Source organism: Coregonus lavaretus (assembly GCF_964263955.1).
Source record: "Coregonus lavaretus genome assembly, contig: SUPER_35_unloc_6, whole genome shotgun sequence".
NCBI classification, from domain to species: Eukaryota; Metazoa; Chordata; class Actinopteri; order Salmoniformes; family Salmonidae; genus Coregonus; species Coregonus lavaretus.
This window is the reverse complement of record NW_028167176.1, coordinates 236,450-260,931: the sequence shown is the minus strand read 5'-3', so window position 1 is coordinate 260,931 and position 24,482 is coordinate 236,450. Positions and strand designations below refer to the sequence as shown.

The 24,482-nt window shown below is 44.3% G+C and overlaps 1 protein-coding gene across 2 annotated transcripts; it reads left to right on the top strand.

Annotated features, from left to right (window-relative positions):
* The first annotated feature begins 806 nt into the window (after window positions 1-806).
* LOC311110478 (uncharacterized protein) lies at window positions 807-24,185 on the top strand. 2 transcript variants are annotated; one of them, XM_084189034.1, is made up of 7 exons: window positions 807-1,263; window positions 1,820-1,956; window positions 2,135-2,347; window positions 3,793-4,005; window positions 17,861-18,073; window positions 22,215-22,287; window positions 22,404-24,179. In XM_084189034.1, the coding sequence occupies exons 1-7, from the start codon at window positions 966-968 to the stop codon at window positions 23,579-23,581; spliced, it is 2,325 nt and encodes a 774-aa protein (XP_084045160.1). In that variant the 5' UTR covers window positions 807-965; the 3' UTR covers window positions 23,582-24,179. The 2 variants fall into 2 exon arrangements, with proteins under 2 accessions (XP_084045160.1, XP_084045161.1); XM_084189035.1 differs by lacking the exons at window positions 807-1,263; window positions 1,820-1,956; window positions 2,135-2,347; window positions 3,793-4,005 and adding exons at window positions 15,978-16,539; window positions 17,314-17,450 and having other exon boundaries at window positions 22,404-24,185.
* The last annotated feature ends 297 nt before the right edge of the window (window positions 24,186-24,482 follow it).

The following is a 24,482-nucleotide window of genomic DNA, read 5'->3' as shown; positions in this document are numbered from 1 at the left end:
TCGAATTTACTTAATTCATACATTAACCTCCAAATGATATTATTGCAGCCATATGGGATTTGAGGTCAAATCCAGGGTGGCCCCAACTATAATCTGTGGTTTAATTACATGATTAGGGTCAAAAGATACAAAATCCTTCAAGGAACCTTTGACCCAAAATGTTTAATTTCAATGTCTAAACCCACTTGTTTTTCTTAGAGCCGGTTACAATAGCCACAACATTTAAAAAAAGTGTAACTATGTATTTTTTTTCAGGCAGGACCATACAGTACTGAAAGAGAGCAATGACTTGGGAAGTTGTCTATTATTCAGCTACCAAAAAGTAAAGTGTACATTCATCATAAATATTCATAGTTTATATTTCTGCCTATTGTATCTCTGTGTTTACAGGTCTATATTTCCTAGATACATTAAGATATCCTAATGCTGTTTGTTTGTGCATGTGGGGCAGACAGCTGACTACTTGTATTCCAAATGTTAGTAATATCAGAGCTTGAAATATTGGGAATCCCCCTTCCAGCCAGGCATTATTCTGCACTTTTGTTAGTTTAGGGCGTGTCACAATATCTATAAATGTAACCACTTTTTCAGTGAAATATTTTTACACAACCATCCATTTCATAAATTAGAGACATTATAGATGTGAAAAAACATGGTTGTGTTTTGTTATAGCTCGGGTATGGGTGTCTCAACATTTTTGGGGCCTTGCCACAAGCCTCGTCTTTTTATTACGTAGTTACAACATTGTGGTGGAGCACTCCTGTACAGTAGGTGGCGCTGTTAAACTTTCAATTGTACAGTCCAGCATAATGAGGAAAAGTAAAGAATATTAACAGCTACAAACAAAGCTAGCGATGGTTCGTTTCTGATAGGGTTGTCTTTAGTTTAATAGCAAGATAGATAACTGTAGATTATAATAATATTCAAAACAGAAAGACTGTTTTCATATTGAAAAGGGGCCAAAAATGTCGTGTTCCGTGGTAGATTTCCAGGCACAGATAGCCTCAATCATGGAGGTGCTAGCCAACGCGGCTGTAGCAGAAATCTGCAAAGTTGTTGACGATGACTATGCGGTTGTACACCTGAAGATGTCCCAAAGCCACAAGGAGAACGAATTTCTCCGGAGGAAAATGAAACTGATGGAACTTCAGATCGCGAGGTTTCGAGCAGAGAAAACAAAGTTTTCAGAGGGGTCGGTCCACAATCGCTTCCATGGAATACGCCTGCTGAACAGACACAACAATCGAGAGACTGCAACGACAGGTTGGTGATGATGAATTTGAAATTATGCACATAGAACAACATTGAATCAGAACATCATTAAAAATAATAATCTTTATTATATTATTATAATCATTATTTTATAAATCCTTAGCCCTTCTCTGAAGGCGTAGAAGGCCCATTGTTACCAACTGTGTTTGGGTTAGTCATAATTTGTAGAGCGGCTCTATTTCCCCTCATTATGCATTTATTCACTATTCTGAATGTCTAAATAATCCCTATGTTGTTCTGAAATATGAACACAGAAATACTGGACATTTTTAACTCTTATGGTGGTGATTTGACAAAGATCCAATCATGGTCTTGAATTTGACATTTTTTCTGGTCTTGACTCGGTCTCTAAATGATTTGTACACTCAGTGTATGTCATGCTTACTTTGTACTGTCAACACAGCTAGGGTCCTTCTAGCTCTATTGACACATTATACATCATGGCCATATTATGCTTGCTTTGTTCTTTTTTAAACACCATTGATGGATGGGGTCAAATTGAAGATGTAGTAAACATCATAGATTTAACCTCCCCCTTTATTTCCAGGACCTACTTGGCAAAGCAGAGCCAGACTTTCCAACATGAGTTTTGGGAACAGTAGCATTCAAAGAGACAGACAGCCCATAGACGTGGACCAAGAGGATGTCTCTCCATCAAAGCATATGGATGCTACAAGTGATGAGGTAAGTCCCAATTTTAACAGCCGATTTCAGACTGTCATAGACCTATGTCTGTTTTAGTCTCGGACACCAGACACTTCCGCCTGAGGATGATGAAATCCTATGTCATGTCCATATCTCCATTCAGTAGATAGTGTATGCTCCGTCTCACTCACTCATCTCTCCCACTTAACCCCATCAGCAGTCAGCAGAGACAGAGGAAGGGGAACCAGACCTGCTGATCATCAAGGAAGAGGGAGTAGCAGACGACCAGGACTCTAGGACCAGCCACCCAGCCAGAACAGTGGAGGGCAGCAGAGAGCTAACCACCCAACCGGCTGCAGCCACCACAGAGGACCCCGCCCTCCAGCCCAGTGGCCCCAGAGGCAACAACTACAACAACACTGCTATGGAGGTCAGTGGATCTGACGCCGTCCTACTCCAATCAGAAACAGGGACTGTGAACCAGGGACCCCAGCAGTATACAGGATTTGAACCCAGAGCAGAGAGACAGAGTCTGGACACAAAATGTGACATGAATGGAGGCTTCAATCTTCTCAGAGATTCTTTAAACCAGATGTTGAGAGAGGTAGTAGTGACTGATGATGGTGCCTCTGCTGCTCATACTAAAGTAATGGACCTAGGGAGTGGCTCAGTGGGCCCAGAAACGCAGACTAGCTCTGCCATAGAAATGAGAAGTGTAGGGTTAGAAAACCACAGGTTTTCCCCCAAGTTGTTCAATTCCTCATCAGAACATGTGATAGTGATTGACTCTGTATCCACCGGGCAGCAGGTAGATAGAGATTTCGATTGGGGTCAGGTGGGTACAGCTACTACACAACAGGTCAATGGGACTGGACATAAGCAGGGAGTGGGAGGGTTTAACAGAAACGCACCAATGATTCGCCCCGTTCACCCCGAATCGATGAGAGACAACACTACGCAATTGGTTTCACCCGGCTTCCGGCCCTCAGAGATAAATACAGACATGCATCTTGGTACAGGAAAGGCCGGTGAGGCCAACAAAGCTAGTTGGGGCTCATTGGCAAGCCTCCATAGACACTCTGAAATACCAGGAATAAGAGTTCAACAACCAGCTCCTACCTCAGTTCCTGTCGGACATTTTAGACCAAGCGCCACAACTTCCTCTCACTCGAGTAATCTCGCCACACACGTTAGACCAGGCACCGTAGAACGACCGTACGGTTGCCCGAACTGCAATAAGGAGTTTGTCCACGAGAGTGACTTGCGGCGGCATGCAGTCATCCACACCAGAAAGCGGACGTTCTCCTGCACCTTGTGTGAGAAGAGCTTTGTGTGCGCCAGCCATCTCCAAGTTCACCAGAATGTACACACCGGGGAGAAGCCCTTCAGTTGTGCACAGTGCGGGCGCAGGTTCTCCCACTCCAGCAATCTGAAAAGACATCAGAAGCTTCATCATTGAGAACTGACACAGAATCAAGAGATTCCTATGGAAAAAAGCTATGGATTAGCATTATGTCAGTTAGGTTATAGCAATACACTATGAAAGTCCTGCCTACTTCCTGGATCATGTCCCTCGCTGTTTTTGAATGGGATTCAAGAGTAAATATGCAAATTCATGAAAACACAGTCTTTTAAGATATATGTACAGTTATATTCGTATTAGTGTATTCATTTACTTCTATCCAATGTCTCTATGAAGGTTTTTGCGCAAAATACAAAAGGTGTTTACCCTCCACTACTCCACTGATTATAACACAATAACAACAAGGCAACTACTATGAATTGTACTAAATCCCATGTCATGCCCATATCTCCATTCAGTAGATAGTGTATGCTCTGTCTCACTCACTCATCTCTCCCACTTAACCCCATCAGCAGTCAGGAGAGACAGTGGGAGGGGAACCAGACCTGCTGATCATCAAGGTGGAGGGAGAAGCAGATGACCAGGACTCTAGGTCCAGCCACCCAGCCAGAACAGTGGAGGGCAGCAGAGAACTAACCACCCAACCGGCTGCAGCCACCACAGAGGACCCCGCCTTCCAGCCCAGTGGCCCCAGAGGCAACAACTACAACAACACCGCTATGGAGGTCAGTGGATCTGACGTCGTTGTCCTCCAATCAGAAACAGAGAATGTGATCCAGGGACCCCAGCAGTTTACAGGATTTGAACCCAGAGCAGAGAGACAGAGTCTGGACACAAAGTGGGACGTGAACGGAGGCTTCAATCTTCTAAGAGATTCTTTAAACCAGGTGTTGAGAGAGGTAGTAGTGACTGATGATGGTGCCTCTGCTGCTCACACTAAAGTAATGGACCTAGGGAGTGGCCCAGTGGGCCCAGAAATGCAGACTAGCTCTGCCATAGAAATTAGAAGTGTAAGGTTAGAAAACCACAGGTTCCATTCCTCATCAGAACATGTGATAGTGATTGACTCTGTATCCAGTGGGAAGCAGGTAGATAGAGATTTTGAGTGGGGTCAGGTGGGTACAGCTACTACACCACAGATCAATGGGACTGGAAATAAGCAGGGAGTGGGAGTGTTTGAGAGGAACGCACCTACGATGGCAAGCCTCCATAGACACTCTGAAATACCAGGAAGAGGAGTTCAACAACCAGCTCATACCTCACTTCCTGTCGGCCATTTTATACAAAGCGCAACAGCTTCATCTCAATCGAGTAATCTTGCCACACACGTTAGACCTGGCACCATAGAGCGATTGTACGGTTGCCTGAGCTGCCATAAGAAGTTTGTCCACGAGAGTGACTTGCGGCAGCACGCTGTCATCCACACCAGAAAGCGGGCGTTCGCCTGCACCTTGTGTGAGAAGAGCTTTATGTCCCGAACCGATCTCCAAATGCACCTGAATGTCCACACCGGGGAGAAGCCCTTCAGTTGTGCACATTGCGGGCGCAGGTTCTCCCACTCCAGCAATCTGAAAAGACATCAGAAGCTTCATCATTGACAACTGACACAGAAGCAAGAGATTCCTATTGAAAAATGCTGTTATGTACTTAGACCCCTTCACTTTTTCCAATTTTTTTACGTTACAGCCTTATTGTAAAATGTATTAAATTGTTTCCCCCCCCCCCCCATCATAAATCTACACACAGTACCCCATAATGACAAAGCAATTACATGTTTTTATAAATTTTTGCACATTTATTAAAAATAAAAAACTGAAATCACATTTACGTAATTATTCAGACCCTTTACTCAGTACTTTGTTGAAGCGCCTTTGGCAGCGATTACAGCCTCAAGTCTCCTTTGGTATGACGCTACAAGCTTGGCACACCTGTATTTGGGGAGTTTCTCCCATTCTTCTCTGCAGATCCTCTCAAGCTCTGTCAGGTTGGATGGGGGAGTGTTGCATCACAGCTATTTTCAGGTCTCTCCAGAGATGTTTGATCGGGTTCAAGTTCGGGCTCTGGCTGGGCCACTCAAGGACATTCAGAGACTTGTCCCGAACCCACTCATGCGTTGTCTTGGCTGTGTGCTTAGGGTCGTTGTCCTGTTGGAAGGTGAACCTTCGCCCCAGTCTGAGGTCCTTAGCGCTCTGGAGCAGGTTTTCATCAAGGATCTCTCTACTTTTCTCTGTTCATCTTTCCCACGATCCTGACTAGTCTCCCAGTCCCTGCCTCTGAAAAACATCCCCACAGCATGATGCTGCCACCACCATGCTTCACCATAGGGATGGTATTGGCCAGGTGATGAGCGGTGCCTGGTTGCCTCCAGACGTGACACTTGGCATTCAGGCCAAAGAGTTCAATGTTGGTTTCATCAGTCTTGGTGAGTCCAAACGTCTTCCATGTAAGAATGATGGAGGCCACTGTGCTCTTGGGGACCTTCGATGCTGCAGAAATCTTTTGGTAGCCTTCCCCAGATCTGTGCCTTGACACAATCCTGTCTCGGAGCTCTACGGACAATTCCTTCAACCTCATGGCTTGGTTTTTGCTCTGACATTCACTGTCAACTGTGGGACCTTTATATAGACAGGTGTGTGCCTTTCCAAATCATGTCCAATCAATTGAATTTACCACAGGTGGACTCCCAATCGAGTTGAAGAAACATCTCAAGGATGATCATTGGAAACAGGATGCACCTGAGCTCAATTTCCAGTCTCATAGCAAAGGGTCTGAATACTTATGTAAATAAGGTATTTCTGTTTTTTATTTTAAATAAATTTGCAAACATTTCTAAACCTGTTTTCGATTTTTCATTATGGGGTATTGTGTGTAGATTGATGAGGAAAAATATATAATATAGTTCATTTTAGAATAAGGCTGTAACGTAACAAAATGTGGAAAAAGTGAAGGGGTCTAAGTACTTTCCGAATGCACCCTGTCTGCAGGATGTTTGCCCTGGTCTCATATGTTTATACTATACAACGTGATTCATATTTACATTATCTGCATAGACTTCAACCTTTTCTTCTTGCCCAGGGACCCCCCCCAGGCAACTGATCATATGTTAGCCAAGAAAATCATGTCTTGTCATATCTTCAGGTGAATGATAATGGTAAGGAGAAGTAATCAACATTTTAAAATGAATAGATTTAGTAGATAGTTGTAGATTTTCACTAAGAGCATCTGTTTAGCTGGTTAAACAAAGGTTAGCCATGTGTTGGCAAAAGTCAAGAAAGCTTACCAGCAGTCAGCGGCACTTGCCGCACTGGTAGCCTATTGACTGGTAGCCTATTGACTAGTAGCCTATTGACTGGTAGCCTATTGACTTGTAGCCTATTCGCGGGTGCTTTTTCAAGGACTGTCGGACACTCCAGTGAGTGTAATTGGCTCAATATTAGGTGAGAAATAAAGTTGACATCATTAGAAAGAAGATTCTCCTCTTTTCTACTATAGGTATGTAATTCAAAATGTGTTTTTTCTGTCCTAGCTAGCGATATTCATAAAAGCATTGTACATAAAGAAAATGTGTTCCACTTTTTTATATATATATTATTTTTTCTGCGGACCCCCTGCAGTACCTCTGTGGCCCCCTGACAGCTGGTTGAATAAACATAAGTGTTGTTGTCTCCTTGGCTCTTTTAGTGTCAACAGTATCACTCACATTGACTGTTAAGGTTGATAATGGTTGTGTTCTTCTAATAATACGCCGTGCCTCATACTAAAGATATAGCAGATATTGAAATTGTACTGTGAGAGTGAAAAACTGTCTCTTCTTTTTTTATGAATTTGACCAATGGCTATTGTTTTTTGTTGATCAATTCCTATAATTCAATCAATAAATTATATATTCTCAAATTGACCCTAAATATTCACATTTTATTTGTCACATGCGCCGAATACAACAGGTGTAGACTTTACCGTGAAATGCTTACTTACAAGCTCTTTCCCAATGCAGAGTTAAAAGGTGAGAAAGATTTGCTTAATAAATAAAAAGGAAATAGTAACTCAATAAAATAACGAAGCTATATACAAGGAGTACCGGCACAGAGTCATTGTGCAGGGGTACGAGGTAGTTGAGGTAATATGTACATGTAGGTAGGGGTCAAAGTGACGAGGCAATCAGGATGGATACGAAACAGTATGTGGAGCAGCAGTGTACAGTATGTGGAGACTGTGATAGTGTGTGTGTTTTGTGTGTGTGAGCATATGTAGTGTGTGTGTGTGTTCAAATCAAAATGTATTTGTCACATACACGTGTTTAGCAGATGTTATTGCGGGTGTAGCGAAATGCTTGTCCTTCTAGCTCCGACAGTGCAGTAATATCTAACAATTTCACAACATATACCTAATACACACAAATCTAAGTAAGGAATGAAATTTAAGAATATATACATACATGGACAAGCAATGACCATAAACATTTGAAGTCGGAAGTTTACATACACTTAGGTTGGAGTCATTAAAACTTGTTTTTCAACCACTACACACATTTCTTGTTAACAAACTATAGTTTTGGCAAGTCAGTTAGGGCATCTACTTTGTGCATGACACAAGTAATTTTTCCAACAATTGTTAACAGACAGATTATTTCACTTATAATTCACTGTATCACAATTCCAGTGGGTCAGAAGTTGAACTAAGTTGACTGTGCCTTTAAACAGCTTGGAAAATTCCAGAAAATGATGCCATGGCTTTAGAAGCTTCTGATAGGCTAATTGACATAATTTGAGTCAATTGGAAGTGTACCTGTGGATGTATTTCAAGGCCTACTTTCAAACTCAGTGCCTCTTTGCCTGACATCATGGGAAAATCAAAAGAAATCAGCCAAGACCTCAGAAAAAAAATCATAGACCTCACAAGTCTGATTCATCCTTGGGAGCAATTTCCAAACGCCTGAAGGTACCACATTCATCTGTACAAACAATAGTATGCAAGTATAAACACCATGGGACCACGCAGCCGTCATACCACTCAGGAAGGAGACGCGTTCTGTCTCCTAGAGATTAACGTACTTTGGTGCGAAATGTGCAAATCAATCCCAGAACAACAGCAAAGGACCTTGTGAAGATGCTGGAGAAAACAGGTACAAAGGTTTCTATATCCACAGTACAACGAGTCCTATATCGACAACCTGAAAGGCCGCTCAGCAAGGAAGAAGCCACTGCTCCAAAACCGCCATAAAAAAGCCAGACTACGGTTTGCAACTGCACATGGGGACAAAGATCGTACTTTTTTGAGAAATGTCCTCTGGTCTGATGAAACAAAAATATAACTGTTTGGCCATAATGACCATCGTTATGTTTGGAGGAAAAAGGTGGCCGCTTGCAAGCCGAAGAACACCATCCCAACCGTGAAGCACGGGGGTGGCAGCATCATGCTGTGGGGGTGCTTTGCTGCAGGAGGGACTGGTGCACGTCACAAAATAGATGGCATCATGAGGAAGGAAAATTATGTGGATATATTGAAGCAACATCTCAAGACATCAGTCAGGAAGTTAAAGCTTGGTCGCAAATGGGTCCAAATGGACAATGACCCCAAGCATCCTTCCAAAGTTGTGGCAAAATGGCTTAAGGACAACAAAGTCAAGGTATTGGAGTGGCCATCACAAAGCCCTGACCTCAATCCTATAGAACATTTGTGGGCAGAACTGAAAAAGCGTGTGTGAGCAAGGAGGCCTACAAACCTGACTCAGTTACACCAGCTCTGTCAGGAGGAATGGGCCAAAATTCACCCAACTTATTGTGGGAAGCTTGTGGAAGGCCACCCAAAATGTTTGACCCAAGTTAAACAATTTAAAGGCAATGCTACCAAATACTAATTGAGTGTATGCATACTTTTGACCCACTGGGAATGTGATGAAAGAAATAAAAGCTGAAATAAATCATTCTCTCTACTATTATTCGGACATTTCACATTCTTAAAATAAAGTGGTGATCCTAACTGACCTAAGACAGGGAATTTTTACTAGGATTAAATGTCAGGAATTGTGAAAAACTGAGTTTAAATGTATTTGGCTAAGGTGTATGTAAACTTCCGACTTCAACTGTATGTATATATGTATATATTCTTAAATTGTAGTATGTGTAAATGTGTGTGCAAAAGAGCCAGTGCAAAAAAATCAATAAAAAATGGCTTGACCCCAAATATATTTTTACACTCTGTGGACATTTTTAAAGTAGACCCATCTACATTTTACATTTACATTTTAGTAGACGCTCTTATCCAGAGCGACTTACATGAGCAATTAGGGTTAAGTGCCTTGCTTAAGGGCACATCGACAGATTTTTCACCTAGTCGGCTCAGGGATTAGAACCAGCGACCTTTCGGTTACTGGCACAACGCTCTTACCCACTAAGCTACCTGCCGCCCTATCTAGTCCCGGGTAGGACCCTCCTTTGCCTCCAGTACAGCCTGAATTATTTGGGGCATGGGAGTTGGATTGAGATCTGGTGACTGGGCAGGCCACTGCAGCAAGCTGAATTCATTGTCACGTTTGTGGAAACCATTCCTGGACAATCCTAGCCTTGTGGCATGAGGCAATAGCCTGCTGAAAAAATCCATTTGCAGATGGATACTCTGCTGCCATGAAGGGATGCACCTGATTGGCAATGATGTTCAGATATCCGGTGCCATTCAAACGTTGCTCCACTTTTATCAAGGGGCCCAATGTTTGCCATGAAAACATACCTCACACCACCACCATCAGCCTGCAATATTGACACGCGGCATGATGGATGCATGTACTTGGGGTTTTCTCCTTACCCTAGTCCTCCCATCACCGTGAAACAGCAGGATCCGGGATTCATCAGACCAGGCAAGGTTTTTCCAGTGTCCAGTGTTTTTGTTCCTTAGCCCATTGCAACCACAGTTTCTTGTTTTTTGCTGAAAGAAGTGGAACTCTGCAAGGCTGCCATACCCCATTCGTGTCAAGGTATGACAAAGTTGTGCATTATTTTATGGGTCTTTGGGCAACCAATGTTGTACTGGACTGTCAGTTGACTAACTGTAGCCCGTCTGTTAGTCTGCCGTTGGCTGGATGTCCTTTGGGTGGTTGACCATTCTTGATACACACAGGAAACTGTTGAGCGTGAAAAACTCAGCAGCGTTGCAGTTCTTGACACACACAAACCGGTGCGCCTGGCACCTACTACCATACCCCGTTCAAAGGCACTTAAATATTTTGTCTTGCCCATTCACCCTCATGGGCACACACACAATCCATGTCTCAAGGCTTAAAAATCATTCTTTAACCTGTCTCCTCCCCTTCATCTACACTGATTGAAGTGGATTTAACAGGTAACAACAATAAGGGATCATAGCCTTCACCTGGATTCACCTGGTCTGTCTGTCATGGAAAGATCAGGTGTATGTAATGTTTTGAACACTCAGTGTATATTGAACCTACATATAGATTGACCCTAAATATAGATTGACCCTATAATATATATATCAGTTGCCAGTTTATTATGTACACCACTCCGTTCACGAAAATGGTTCGCTCCTACAGCCAGTGAGTCGCGTGGCCATGGTCTGCTATATAAAGCAGGCATTGAAGCATTCAGTTACTGTTCGATTGAACATTATAATTAGCAAAACAAGTGACCTAAGCGACTTTGTGCATGGTATGATCGTCGATGCCAGGTTCGCCGGTTCCAGTATCTCAGAAACGGCAGGCCTCCTAGGATTTTCATGCACGACAGTGTTTAGGGTTTACCGAGAATGGTGCGACAAACAAAACACATCCATTCAGCGGCAGTCCTGTGGGCGAAAACAGCTCGTTGATGAGAGAGGTCGAAGGAGAATGGCAAGAATCATGCAAGCGGTAAGGCGGGCCACAAACAGGCAAATAACGGCGCAGTACAACAGCATCTCGGAACGCACAACTCAGCGGGCCTTGTCACGGATGGGCTATTGCAGCAGGCGACCACACCGGGTTCCACTCCTATCAGCTAAAAACAAGAAGAAGCGGCTCCAGTGGGCACGCGATCACCAACACTGGACAATTGAGGAGTGGAAAAACATTGCCTGGTCCGACGAATCCAGGTTCCTGCTGCGTCATGCTAATGGCAGAGTCAGGATTTTGCTTAAGCAGCATGAGTCCATGGCCCCATCATGCCTGGTGTCAATGGTACATGCTAGTGGTGGTGGTGTCGTAGTAAATATATAATGTTATAGCTTGGTCTGACTAAAATCTTGTGCATGACCCATTTTGTGTTGGGCGTTTGTTTTCAATACAATGGACAAAAGGGTCCTATCTTGTCAGCCTTGTCAGCAGGTGGCCAAGGACAACACCCACGCCATAGGTCTCTCAGTTCTTCCAACTCACGAGTTCTTGCTCTGAGGACACACACACACACACACACACACACACACACACACATCATCATCACTGATAACACACACACACACACACACACACACACATCATCACTGTTAAACACACACACACACACACACACACACACACACATCATCACTGTTAAACACACACACACACACACACACACACACACACACAAATCCCCTTCTCTTAGGCTGAACATTTGAAGACAGAGAACCCGACTCAGAGCCAATGCAACAGTGACACTGGCCTGGAGGGGACCTCGCCCAACTCATCAGGACCAATCAGAAGATCAGAACTACTAGATTCAACCTACATCATTTATTGTATAAAATGTCTGCACACAATGTTTTCGGGGCTCTCTTCAGATAGCTCCCTAAGAGTTTGACGAACGAGTCCGTGCACGCGATTCCAGATATCTTTACCTCTGAATAAACTGCCTTTATTATACCATTATCCACCCTGTCCAAAGTCTCTACTTGGTCTCAGTTCTCCAGTAAACTTGTGATTATCAACAGTGGTGTAACGTTTTCCTGACACACGTTAGGTCCCTTGATACCAATCGAGATTGACCCTAAATATAGATTGACCCTATATATACAGGTAACTGCCAAAATAATGGAAACACTTGAGTAAATGAGGGATACAAAGTATATTGAAAGCAGGTGCTACCGCACAGGTGTGATTATTGAGTCAATTAAGCAATTAACATCCCATCATGCTTAGAGTCATGCATAAAAATGCTGGGCATGCCATTATTTTGGCTACCATTGCTCTGCCCTCATAGGATGACAATACCCCCATCCACAGGGCACGAGTGGTCACTGACTGTTTTGATGAGCATGAAAACGATGTAAACCTTATGCCATGGCCCTCTCAGTCACCAGATCTCAACCCAATTGAACACTTACATTTGAGTCTTTTAGCAGACGCTCTTATCCAGAGCGACTTACAGTTAGTGCATTCATCTTAAGGCAACCATATATCACAGTCATAGTAAGTACATTTTTCCTCCATAAAGTAGCTATTAGCAAAGTCAGAGCTAGTAAGGGAGAAAAAAGTGAAGAGCGAGTGTTGGTTCACGAAAGGCATTTATGGGAGATTCTGGAGCGTTTTCCACCACCACCAACAAAACAGCAAATTATGGAATTTCTCGTGGAAGAAATGTGTCGCATCCATCCAGTAGAGTTCCAGACACTTGTAGAATCTATGCCAAGGTGCATTGAAGCTGTTCTGGATCGTGTTGGCCCAACGCCCTATTAATACACTTTATGTTGGTGTTTCTTTATTTCGGCAGTTACCTGTATATTTTCATATTGACCCTAAATACACTGCTCAAAAAAATAAAGGGAACACTAAAATAACACATCCTAGATCTGAATGAAATAATCTTATTAAATACTTTTTTCTTTACATAGTTGAATGTGCTGACAACAAAATCACACAAAAATTATCAATGGAAATCAAATGTATCAACCCATGGAGGTCTGGATTTGGAGTCACCCTCAAAATTAAAGTGGAAAACCACACTACAGGCTGATCCAACTTTGATGTAATGTCCTTAAAACAAGTCAAAATGAGGCTCAGTAGTGTGTGTGGCCTCCACGTGCCTGTATGACCTCCCTAAAACGCCTGGGCATGCTCCTGATGAGGTGGCTGATGGTCTCCTGAGGGATCTCCTCCCAGACCTGGACTAAAGCATCCGCCAACTCCTGGACAGTCTGTGGTGCAACGTGGCGTTGGTGGATGGAGCGAGACATGATGTCCCAGATGTGCTAAATTGGATTCAGGTCTGGGGAACGGGCGGGCCAGTCCATAGCATCAATGCCTTCCTCTTGCAGGAACTGCTGACACACTCCAGCTACATGAGGTCTAACATTGTCTTGCATTAGGAGGAACCCAGGGCCAACCGCACCAGCATATGGTCTCACAAGGGGTCTGAGGATCTCATCTCGGTACCTAATGGCAGTCAGGCTACCTCTGGCGAGTACATGGAGGGCTGTGCGGCCCCCCAAAGAAATGCCACCCCACACCATGACTGACCCACCGCCAAACCGGTCATGCTGGAGGATGTTGCAGGCAGCAGAACGTTCTTCACGGCGTCTCCAGACTCTGTCACGTCTGTCACATGTGCTCAGTGTGAACCTGCTTTCATCTGTGAAGAGCACAGGGCCCAGTGGCGAATTTGCCAATCTTGGTGTTCTCTGGCAAATGCCAAACGTCCTGCATGGTGTTGGGCTGTAAGCACAACCCCCACCTGTGGACGTCGGGCCCTCATACCACCCTCATAGAGTCTGTTTCTGACCGTTTGTGGCCTGCTGGAGGTCATTTTGCAGGGCTCTGGCAGTGCTCCTCCTGCTCCTCCTTGCACAAAGGCGGAGGTAGCAGTCCTGCTGCTGGGTTGTTGCCCTCCTACGGCCTCCTCCACGTCTCCTGATGTACTGGCCTGTCTCCTGGTAGCGCCTCCATGCTCTGGACACTACGCTGACAGACACAGCAAACCTTCTTGCCACAGCTCGCATTGATGTGCCATCCTGGATGAGCTGCACTACCTGAGCCACTTGTGTGGGTTGTAGACTCCGTCTCATGCTACCACTAGAGTGAAAGCACCGGCAGCATTCAAAAGTGACCAAAACATCAGCCAGGAAGCATAGCAACTGAGAAGTGGTCTGTGGTCACCACCTGCAAAACCAGTCCTTTATTGGGGGTGTCTTGCTAATTGCCTATAATTTCCACCTGTTGTCTATTCCATTTGCACAACAGCATGTGAAATGTATTGTCAATCAGTGTTGCTTCCTAAGTGGACAGTTTGATTTCACAGAAGTGTGATTGACTTGGAGTTACATTGTGTTGTTTAAGTGTTCCCTTTATTTTTCTGAGCAGTGTATATTGGAAGGAAAGGACGTTTTCCTATTAAAAGTACAGTGAATTACTGCAGACCAATTTTAGTTTTATATGTTTTGAAGACAGAGAAGATTTAGATTTTCTGTGTCCATGAGTTGAGTCAGTAAATTAACAACTTAATTAAATCAATTTTATCAATAATATAGCCTAGTCACTTTTACCCCTACCCACAGGTACATACTATAATGTATTACCTCAACTGCCTCGAACCCCGGCACATTGACTCAGTACTGGTACTCCTTATATATAGCGTCGTTATTGTTTTAATTGTGTTACTACTAACTTTTTCATTTAGCAAATATATGTCTTACTTTTTAACTCTGCACTGTTGGGAATGGGCTACTAAGTAAGCATTTCACTGTAAAGTCTACACCTGTTGTATTTGGCGCATGTGACAATACAATTTGATTAGATTTAGTAATAGCTGAGTTATAATACACATGTATTTGTTTCAGAGCTTTGTAGAGCTCATGCTTGTCAACTTAATTCCTCCCTCCTCTTTTCAGGCCAAATCTACAGTCGAACATGGGGACACGGAGGGGGAATAGAGTCTGGACAGACCGAGAAGTGTCCCCCTGACACTCACAACACAGAGCAAGGGAGAACTGTAGGATCGAGGTCCAGGTTGCCAGATTTCAACGTACTGTCCACACGAAATAGCTTTTTTGATCCCCAAGGGTTACTCTCCAACAGGTTCCCCAAAGAGGGAAGCCAGCCCCCTTCCCAAATTAAAAGAGGCTCCACTTCTTCATCAAAAGGCATAGAGGCAGCTCCGATGCAGCCACTGCTCTAAGCACTTATCCCACAGCCAACAGCTGAAGATTCACGAGAGGGTGCACATCGGAGAGAAACCGTTTCAATGTGTCTACTGTGGGAAGTGTTTCACCCAGTCCGGCAACATGAAGAGGCACCTCCTCTTCCACACTCTCCTAGGTACAGATCTAGGATCAGTTTCCTCTCCCCAATCCTAACCTTAACTATTAGTGGGAAAAAATCCTAAACGGACCCAGGATCATCATCTAGGGGCGACTTCACACTACTCCACCAGACATAATGATAGGCAGGGCCAGGAGTTTTCCCTCACCACGTGACCAGACTAGGGAACAACTCCTGGCCCTAGTTGTAAGGGGAATGGCTCCACACTTCTGGGGTTTTCATATGAAAACTGGGTCCATGTGTTTTTAACAGTTTGCATGGTTTCCAGATTGAACGCCTCCCTCTGTGTGTAGTGGTTGTGTATTTAGTTCAACTGGTTTAATGCTTGGTCCAGAGTGGATTGATAATGTGAGTTATTACAGGTGCAGATTTTAAACATCCTAAATAATTTGCATTGGTGCAGTGGTGAACCAAAGTACAGTAATCGAAAAAAAAAAATACTTTTGTTTATACTAAATAACATGTTGTTTATTACATAGCTACAACATTGTTGTGGTCGAGCACTCCTGTACAGTAGGTGGCGGTGTTAAACTTTCAATTGTACAGTCCAGCATATGATACATTTAATGCGATGAGGAAAACGAAGCTAGCTACAATCAAAAGCTAGCTATCTATCGTTATTTATCTTCTGATATGATTGTATTTGTTTTAATAGCTTGCTAGATAACTGTAGACAATCATAATATAGAAAACACAAAGACTGTTTACATATTGAAAAGGGTCCAATAGCGTCGGGGGACAATGTCGGGTTCCGTGGTCGAGTTCCAGGCGCAGATAGCCTCAATCATGGAGGTGCTAGCCAACGCGGCTGTGGCCGAAATCTGCAAAGTTGTTGACGATGGCTATGCGGTTGTACACCTGGAGATTTCCCAAAGCCAAAAGGAGAACGAATTTCTCCGGAGGAAAATGAAATTGATGGAACTTCAGATCGCGAGGTTTCGAGCTGAGAGAACAAAGTTTTCAGAGGGGTCCGTCCACAATCGCTTCCATGGAATACGCCTGCTGAACAGACACAACAATCGAGAGACCGCAACGACAGGTTGGTGATGATGGTACATTTGACAGTGTGCACATAGCCTAAATTACATTCATCTTCAATTTGACCCCATCGATCAATTGTGTTTTACAAAGTTCAAAGCAAGCATAATACATCCATGATTGATGTAATGTCAATATAGTTAGGGCCTAGAGGTTTATTGACATTCCATATAGGATGTATCATGCGTACTTTGTACTGTCAACACAGCTACGATCCTTCTAGCTCTATTGACACATAACACACGTCATGTACATATTATGCTTGCTTTGTTCGTTGTAACACACCATTGATGGATGGGGTCAAATTGAACATTATCATAATTTATTAAACGATCATACACTATATATACGAAAGTATATGGACACCCCTTCAAATTCGTGGATGCAGCTATTTCAGCCACACACGTTGCTGACACGTGTATAAAATCAAGCACACCGCCATGCAATCTCCATAGACAAACACTGGCAGTAGAATGGCCCGCACTGAAGAGCTTTCAACGTGGCACCGTCACAGAATGCCACCTTTCCAACAAGTTAGTTTGTCCAATTGCTGTTGTTGTAAAATATTGTCTGTCCTCGGTCGCAACACTCGCTACTGAGTTCCAAACTGTCTCTGGAAAAAACATCAGCACAAGAACTGTTCCCCGGGAGCTTCAAGAAATGGGTTTTCATGGCAATGATTTTGAAATGAGATGTTCGAGTAGGTGTCCACATACTTTTAGTCATGTAGTGTAGTTATGAAATGTATTTTTTTTACCTCCCCCTTTATTTCCAGGACCTACTTGGCAAAGCAGAGCCAGACTTTCCAACAGGAGTTTTGGGAACAGCAGCATTCAAAGAGACAGACAGCCCATAGACGTGGACCAAGAGGATGTCTCTCCATCAAAGCATATGGATGCTACAAGTGATGAGGTAAGTCCCAATTTTAATAGCCGATTTCAAACTGTCACAGACCTATGTCTGTTTTAGTCTAGGACACCAGACACTTCCGCCTGGGGATGAGGTTATGTCTGTATAGACGTGTGTGCCAGCACATTATAACCAGGGATGTAGTGGTAAAAAATAGGTGGGTAAACAGTGATCGTCGTTCACCGTGAGTAAAGTAACACTCCCTATACTTTCAGTGCATTTCTGCGCCAAAGGTTTGTAAACGCTTGCGCAAAAGGTGGAGTTTACCCTCCACTACACCACTGATTATAACACAATAACAACAAGGCAACTACTATGAATTTGACTAAATCCCATGTCATGCCCATATCTCCATTCAGTAGATAGTGTATGCTCTGTCTCACTCACTCATCTCTCCCACTTAACCCCATCAGCAGTCAGGAGAGACAGAGGACGGGGAACCAGACCTGCTGATCATCAAGGAAGAGGGGGAAGCAGATGACCAGGACTCTAGGTCCAGCCACCCAGCCAGAACAGTGGAGGGCAGCAGAGAGCTAACCACCCAACCGGCTGCAGCCATCACCGAGGACCCCGCCTTCCAGTCCAGTGGCCCCAGAGGCAACAACTACAACGACACCGCTATGGAGGTCAGTGGATCTGACGCCATCTTCCTCCAATCAGAAACAGGGAATGTGAACCAGGGACCACAGCAGTTTACAGGATTTGAACCCAGAGCAGAGAGACAGAGTCTGGACACAAAGTGTGACGTGAACGGGGGCCTCAATCTTCTAAGAGATTCTTTAAACCAGGTGTTGAGAGAGGTAGTAGTGACTGATGATGGTGCCTCTGCTGCTCACACTAAAGTAATGGACCTAGGGAGTGGCCCAGTGGGCCCAGAAATGCAGACTAGCCCTGCCATAGAAATGAGAAGTGTAGGGTTAGAAAACCACAGGTTCCATTCCTCATCAGAACATGTGATAGTGATTGACTCTGTATCCAGTGGGCAGAAGGTAGATAGAGATTTTGAGTGGGGTCAGGTGGGTACAGCTACTACATCACAGGTCAATTGGACTGGAAATAAGCAGGAAGTGGGAGTGTTTAACAGAAACACACCAATGATTCGCCCCGAATCGATGAAAGACAACACGACGCAATTGGTTTCACCCAGCTTCCGGCCCTCAGAGATAAATACAGGCATGCATCTTGACACAGGAAATGCAGGTGAGGCCAACAAAGCTCGTTGGTGCTCGTTGGCAAGCCTCCATAGACACTCTGAAATACCAGGAAGAGGAGCTCAACAACTAGCTCATACCTCACTTCCTGTCGGCCATTATAGACCAAGCACCACAATTTCATCTCACTTGAGTAATCTCACCACACACGTTAGACCTGGCACTGTAGAACAACCCTACGGTTGCCCGAACTGCCATAAGCAGTTTGTCCATGAGAGCGACTTGCGGCAGCACGCTGTTGTCCACACCAGAAAGCGGGGGTTCGCCTGCACCTTGTGTGAGAAGAGATTTGTGTGCGCCAGCCAGCTACAAATGCACCAGAACGTTCACACTGGAGAGAAGCCGTTCAGTTGTGCACAGTGCGGGCGCAAGTTCTCCCACTCCAGCAATCTGAAAAGACATCAGAAGCTTCATCATTGAGAACTGACACAGAAGCAAGAGATTCCTATTGAAATAAACCGTTATAGCAATATCATGAGTTCAAACGTAATTTGTTTTAACGTTGTCATATGTTTGCCTTGGTCTCATACGTTTACATTTCTAAAAACATTTGTTACATTTTAGGAATTTAGCAGATGCTCTTATCCAGAGTGACTTACAGGAGCAATTAGGCTTAAGTGCCTTGCTCAAGGTTACGTCGACAGATTTTCCACCTAGTCGGCTCTGGGTTTCAAACCAGCGACCTTTAGATTATGGCCCAGCGCTCTTAACCGCTAGGCTACCTGCCGCACAACCTCGTCTCTGAGTATTTCGTATTATTCTTTACGTAAATCCGAGATACTACATGTAGTATATGTTACGTTTCGTATTGGTATGTATTCATTTGTGGATGTCCATCATCCATTTCGTATGATATATTACGAATTACAATTTGTATGCTATTTTACGAATTTGAAAAATGTACAATAAGTTACGAATTTGCTAAACGTATGACGTTACGAATTCCAATTTGTTGTGGCTAACGTTAGCTAGGTGGCTAGGTAGCTAGGCTAGGGGTTAGGGTTAAGGTTATGAGTTAGGTTAAAGGGTTATGGTTAGGGGAAGGGTTAGCTAAAATGCTAAGTAGTTGCAAAGTAGCTAAAAAGTAGTAAGTAGTTGAAAAGTTGCTAAAGTTGTCCATAATGAGATTTGAACACTCAACCTTTGGGTTGCTAGACGTTCGCGTTGTACGCCCACCCATCCACCCCGACCAACCACACTGTCAGAGTGGTGTGTGTAGATGAGGAAGGAATCAAGCGCAGGAAACCAGGAGGACTTTAACAGAACTTTAGTCAAGTCTGACACGACAATAAACGTCAACCCAACCGGGTGGCGCAAACAGATTACGCACAAAACACTGTGCGGAGAAAACAAGAAAAAGCGCACGCAGTGCGAACTCTCGTAACACATACGAGAGACTCAAAATATCTCGAGCAACAGCTGACAACAAAACAATCACGCATAACACCTGACCCAAACACACAAACTAAATAAGGGAACAATTAAGACACAAATAAGGGACAGGTGTTATGAACAGACAAAACCAAAAGAACATGAAACATAGAACGGTGGCAGCTAGTACTCCGGAGACGACGACCGCCGAAGCCTGCCCGAACAAGGAAGAGGAGCAGCCTCGGCCGAAACCGTGACACACACTCCTTTCATTTTTGCCTCAAGTAACCTTCTTTCTTATGTAACCAAATGTAACATATCATATTAATTTGAGGGTCACGGATTTAGATTTACTATGTTACATCTAGTCTATGAGACAAGGCTGGTTTACAATACAATGTGGTTCAGATTTACATTATCGGCATAAACTGTTACGTTTTCTTAGTTCCTTGGCTCCTTCAAGGCCAACAGCATCACTCACATTGACTGTTAAGGTTGATAATGGTTGTTTTCTTATAATAATACTGCGTGCCTCACAAAGTTATAGCAGATCCTGCAGTTGTACTGTGAGAGTGAAAAACTGTCTGTTCTTTTGTACCAATTTGACCAATGGCTATTGCTGTTTGTTCATTAAATCCTATAATTCCCTCAATAAATAATATTTTTCAAAGAATTTCATGGTGCTTTTTTTAGTTTTGTATTTTACCCCCTTTTTCTCCCCAATTTTGTGATATCCAATTACGATTTTGTCTCATCGCTGCAAATCCCCAACGGGCTCGGGAGAGGTGAAGGTTGAGTCATGTGTCCTCCGAAACATGACCCGCCAAACCGCGCTCCTTAACACCCGCCCGCTTAACCCGGAAGCCAGCCGCACCAATGTGTCGAAAGAAACACTGTTCAACTGACTGAAGTCAGCCTGCAGGCGCCCGGCCCGCCACATTCAGTACCGGGTCGGACCCCCTGTAGCCATGAAGGGATGCACCTGGTCAGCAACAATGTTCAGATACGATGTGGCATTCAAAAGTTGCTCAATTGGTATCAAGGGACCTATGCCAGGAAAACATTACACCACCACCACTAGCATGTACCATTGACACCAGGCATGATGGGGCCATTGACTCATGCTGCTTACGCAAAATCCTGACTGCCATCAGCATGACGCAACAGGAACCAGGATTCGTCAGACCAGGCAATGTTTTTCCACTCCTCAATTGTCCAGTGTTGGTGATCGCATGCCCACTGGAGCCGATTCTTCTTGTTTTTAGCTGATAGTAGTGGAACCCAGGGTGGTCGTCTGCTGCAATAGCCCATCCGTGACAAGGACCGCTGAGTTGTGCGTTCTGAGATGCCGTTCTGCACACCACTGTTGTACTGCGCTGTTATTTGCCTGTTTGTGGCCCGTCTGTTAGCTTGCACGATTCTTGCCATTCTCCTTCGACCTCTGTCATCAACAAGCTGTTTTTGCCTACAGGACTGCCGCTGACCGGATGTTTTTTGTTTGTCGCACCATTCTCTGTAAATCCTAGAGACACGGTCGTGCGTGAAAAGCCCAGGAGGCGGACGTTTCTGAGATACTGGAACCGGCACGCCTGGCACTGACGATCATACCACGCTCAAAGTCGCTTAGGTCACTCGTTTTGCCCATTCTAACGTTCAATCGAACAGTAACTGAATGCTTCGATGCCTGTCTGCCTGCTTTATATAGCAAGCCAGGGCCACCAGACTAACTGTCTGTAGGTGCAAACCATTTTCGTGAAGGGGGTGGTGTACCTAATAAATTGACAACTGAGTGTATATTTTCACATTGACCCTAAATATATATTCTCACATTGACCCTAAATATATATTCTCACATTGACCCTAAATATATATTCTCACATAGATCCTAAATACTGTATATTCTCACATTGCCTCCAAATGAAATCAGTCAGTTGGCAGGAAATTACGTTTCCCTTTCAAAAGTACAGGAAATTATTGCAGTCCAATTTGAGTTTTATATGTTTTGAGGACAGAGAAGCTTTAGATTTGCTGTGTCCATGAGTTTAGTCAGTAAATTAACAACTTAATTCAAGCCGTTGGATCAATAATATAGCCTAGTCATAGCTGAGTTATAATAGACCTGTATTTGTTTGAGAGCTTTGTAAGTCTCATGCCTGTCAACTTAATTCCTCCCTCCTCTTTTCAGGCCAAATCTACTGTGGAAGGGGAGAGAGACCTCCAGCCATGGAAGAAAGAAGAGGATCTGAGGGAGATGCCAGGTAATGCTGAATGGATTGCTGTAAGGGGTGGCTGTAATGAAAAACGACATACTGATTGACTACCTCATTGTTTTATTTGACTGCATATGACCATCATGCTTTTGTTGTCTCTTCAGGCACTGACAGTGGCCAGAGAATACCGGGCCCGGACTCACAGATCTCTCCAGACACAGACCAAGCAGAGCTCACTGAGCAGCTCAGAACCAAACACATCATAGTGAATGTCAACAGGTCAGACACGGAGCCTGAGAGCCTGAGTCAGGTGCTCCAACTCACAGGTCCAGGACCTGTTGCTAAACAGCAGCGCAGCCTGAACCCTGCGAGAACAACCGATCTGCCTGTAAACTCCTGTAAGCGAAGAGGCAGTGATACAGTGACTGAGCGGCCATCTTGTTCTAGTTATGCTGCCGAGACAGTCTCAGGAAGCCCCTCGCCTCTCACAAAGGTGAACTCCATTCCCCCACTTCCTCAGATGGTGAGGGGTGAACACGAGAATTCCCATGGCGGTTCAGAGGTCAAGTCTGAGGTCATAGTTATCGACCCCCTTCCTGTTGACGAGGGGGAGGGTGGGGATGACACGCCCTCTTCCTGGGGACAAGGTGACATCATGGAACCCAGGCATCATCAAGGAGGACATAGTGAAGCAGATGCCATGCTTCTTGGAGGACATTCGAGTAACACTTATCATCATCATCCTCACCCAGGTGTCCAGGCAGCAGCGAGACAGAACTCCCCCGAGAATCTGTTCTACACCATTGGCATGGACGGCGCTTTCGACAACCGCCTTGGCACCTTTCAGAACCCCGCAACCACCGCCACTGCTCCATTCGCCGAGGGAACCGGAGAGCTGCAGTACCCCTCCTGGGTGGATTTCCCTGGGAGCGCCCCCGACACCCACCTGGGCGACATGACTGGGACTCATCAGGACAGAGGGGTGGGGGACGAGGGGGCGAGGTCCTACAGGTGCACCTTCTGCGGTAGGGAGTACCCTCACCTGTGCCAGCTCAAGATGCACCAGAGGGTCCACACAGGGGAGAAACCGTATGAGTGCGCCCAGTGTGGGAAGCAGTTCAGCCAGCTGTGCGGCCTGAAGCGACACCAGAGAGTACACACAGGGGAGAAACCTTTCAGATGCGCTCAGTGCGGGAAACAGTTCTCTCATTCCAGCAACCTGAAAGTGCATCAGAGCGTCCATACGGGGGAGAAACGGTTCCACTGCGCCCAGTGTGGAAAGAACTTCTCCTTTCTGAGCAATCTTATAAGACACCAGGCAGTTCATGCACGTAAATTATAGGTTGTGTTGTATTGATTTTGTTGTGTTGATTTAGGATTGTGTTTTCTGAAATTATTGTAAATTGAATGAGGTGTGTGATTGCTCTGGCTATATGCCGCGTTTACGTGCTAGTCAGAACTCGGAAATGTCGGACTTGCTAACTGGTTGTAGTTATGCACGTGCCGTGTTCAACCAGTTAGCAAGTTGGACATTCAAGAGTTTCCTAGTTCCAAAACGCGCCATTAAAGGTTGTTACCTGTTCTTTTCATTCTTTCTTTGTCTTCTTTTTTCTCTCCTCTGACTGTTATTTTGTATTCTGGAGCCATTTGTAGAAAAATTCAAGAAATAATCAAGAAAGAAATAATGATTTAAGGTTTGCTGCAGATTGTTATATTGGTTCAACATACAGTATCATGTCGAAAAGGTTACACTTTTTATTGTATAAATTCCTACAGTATTTGTGTAGTGTTGAAAATAATCAGGCCAAAATAAAGATTGTCACAAGGAACATGCTTGTGTTAATGTTCAAACGTTCTTTGTGATGTTTTGAGAAATAAACCAACTCATGGGAAATGTGAAGAATGTATTTTGTCTTTGAGAATAATAAATTGAGCTTTATCTCCGCAAAGACAAACTCTGTGATCTCAGTGTTTACGGTAAATTGTCTCAGGAAGTAGATGGTTTTACCCCGGAAGAAGGTATTGCGCGGGAAAGTTTGTTTGTAGCTCGGTAGCTAGCCTGCTTAGTAAGGTTGGCTTCTTAGCATTCAGTGCCATGGTTATCAAATGTACCGCAGAAATGGAAAGTAAATCACAGAAAATATTGTGGTGACAGCTGAAGAGAAGTACTTGGGGGTACGATATTTGACAGAAGAGTTACAGGGTGTGTTGAGAGGTGCTGTCCCGTGCTCCCAGGCCTTTGG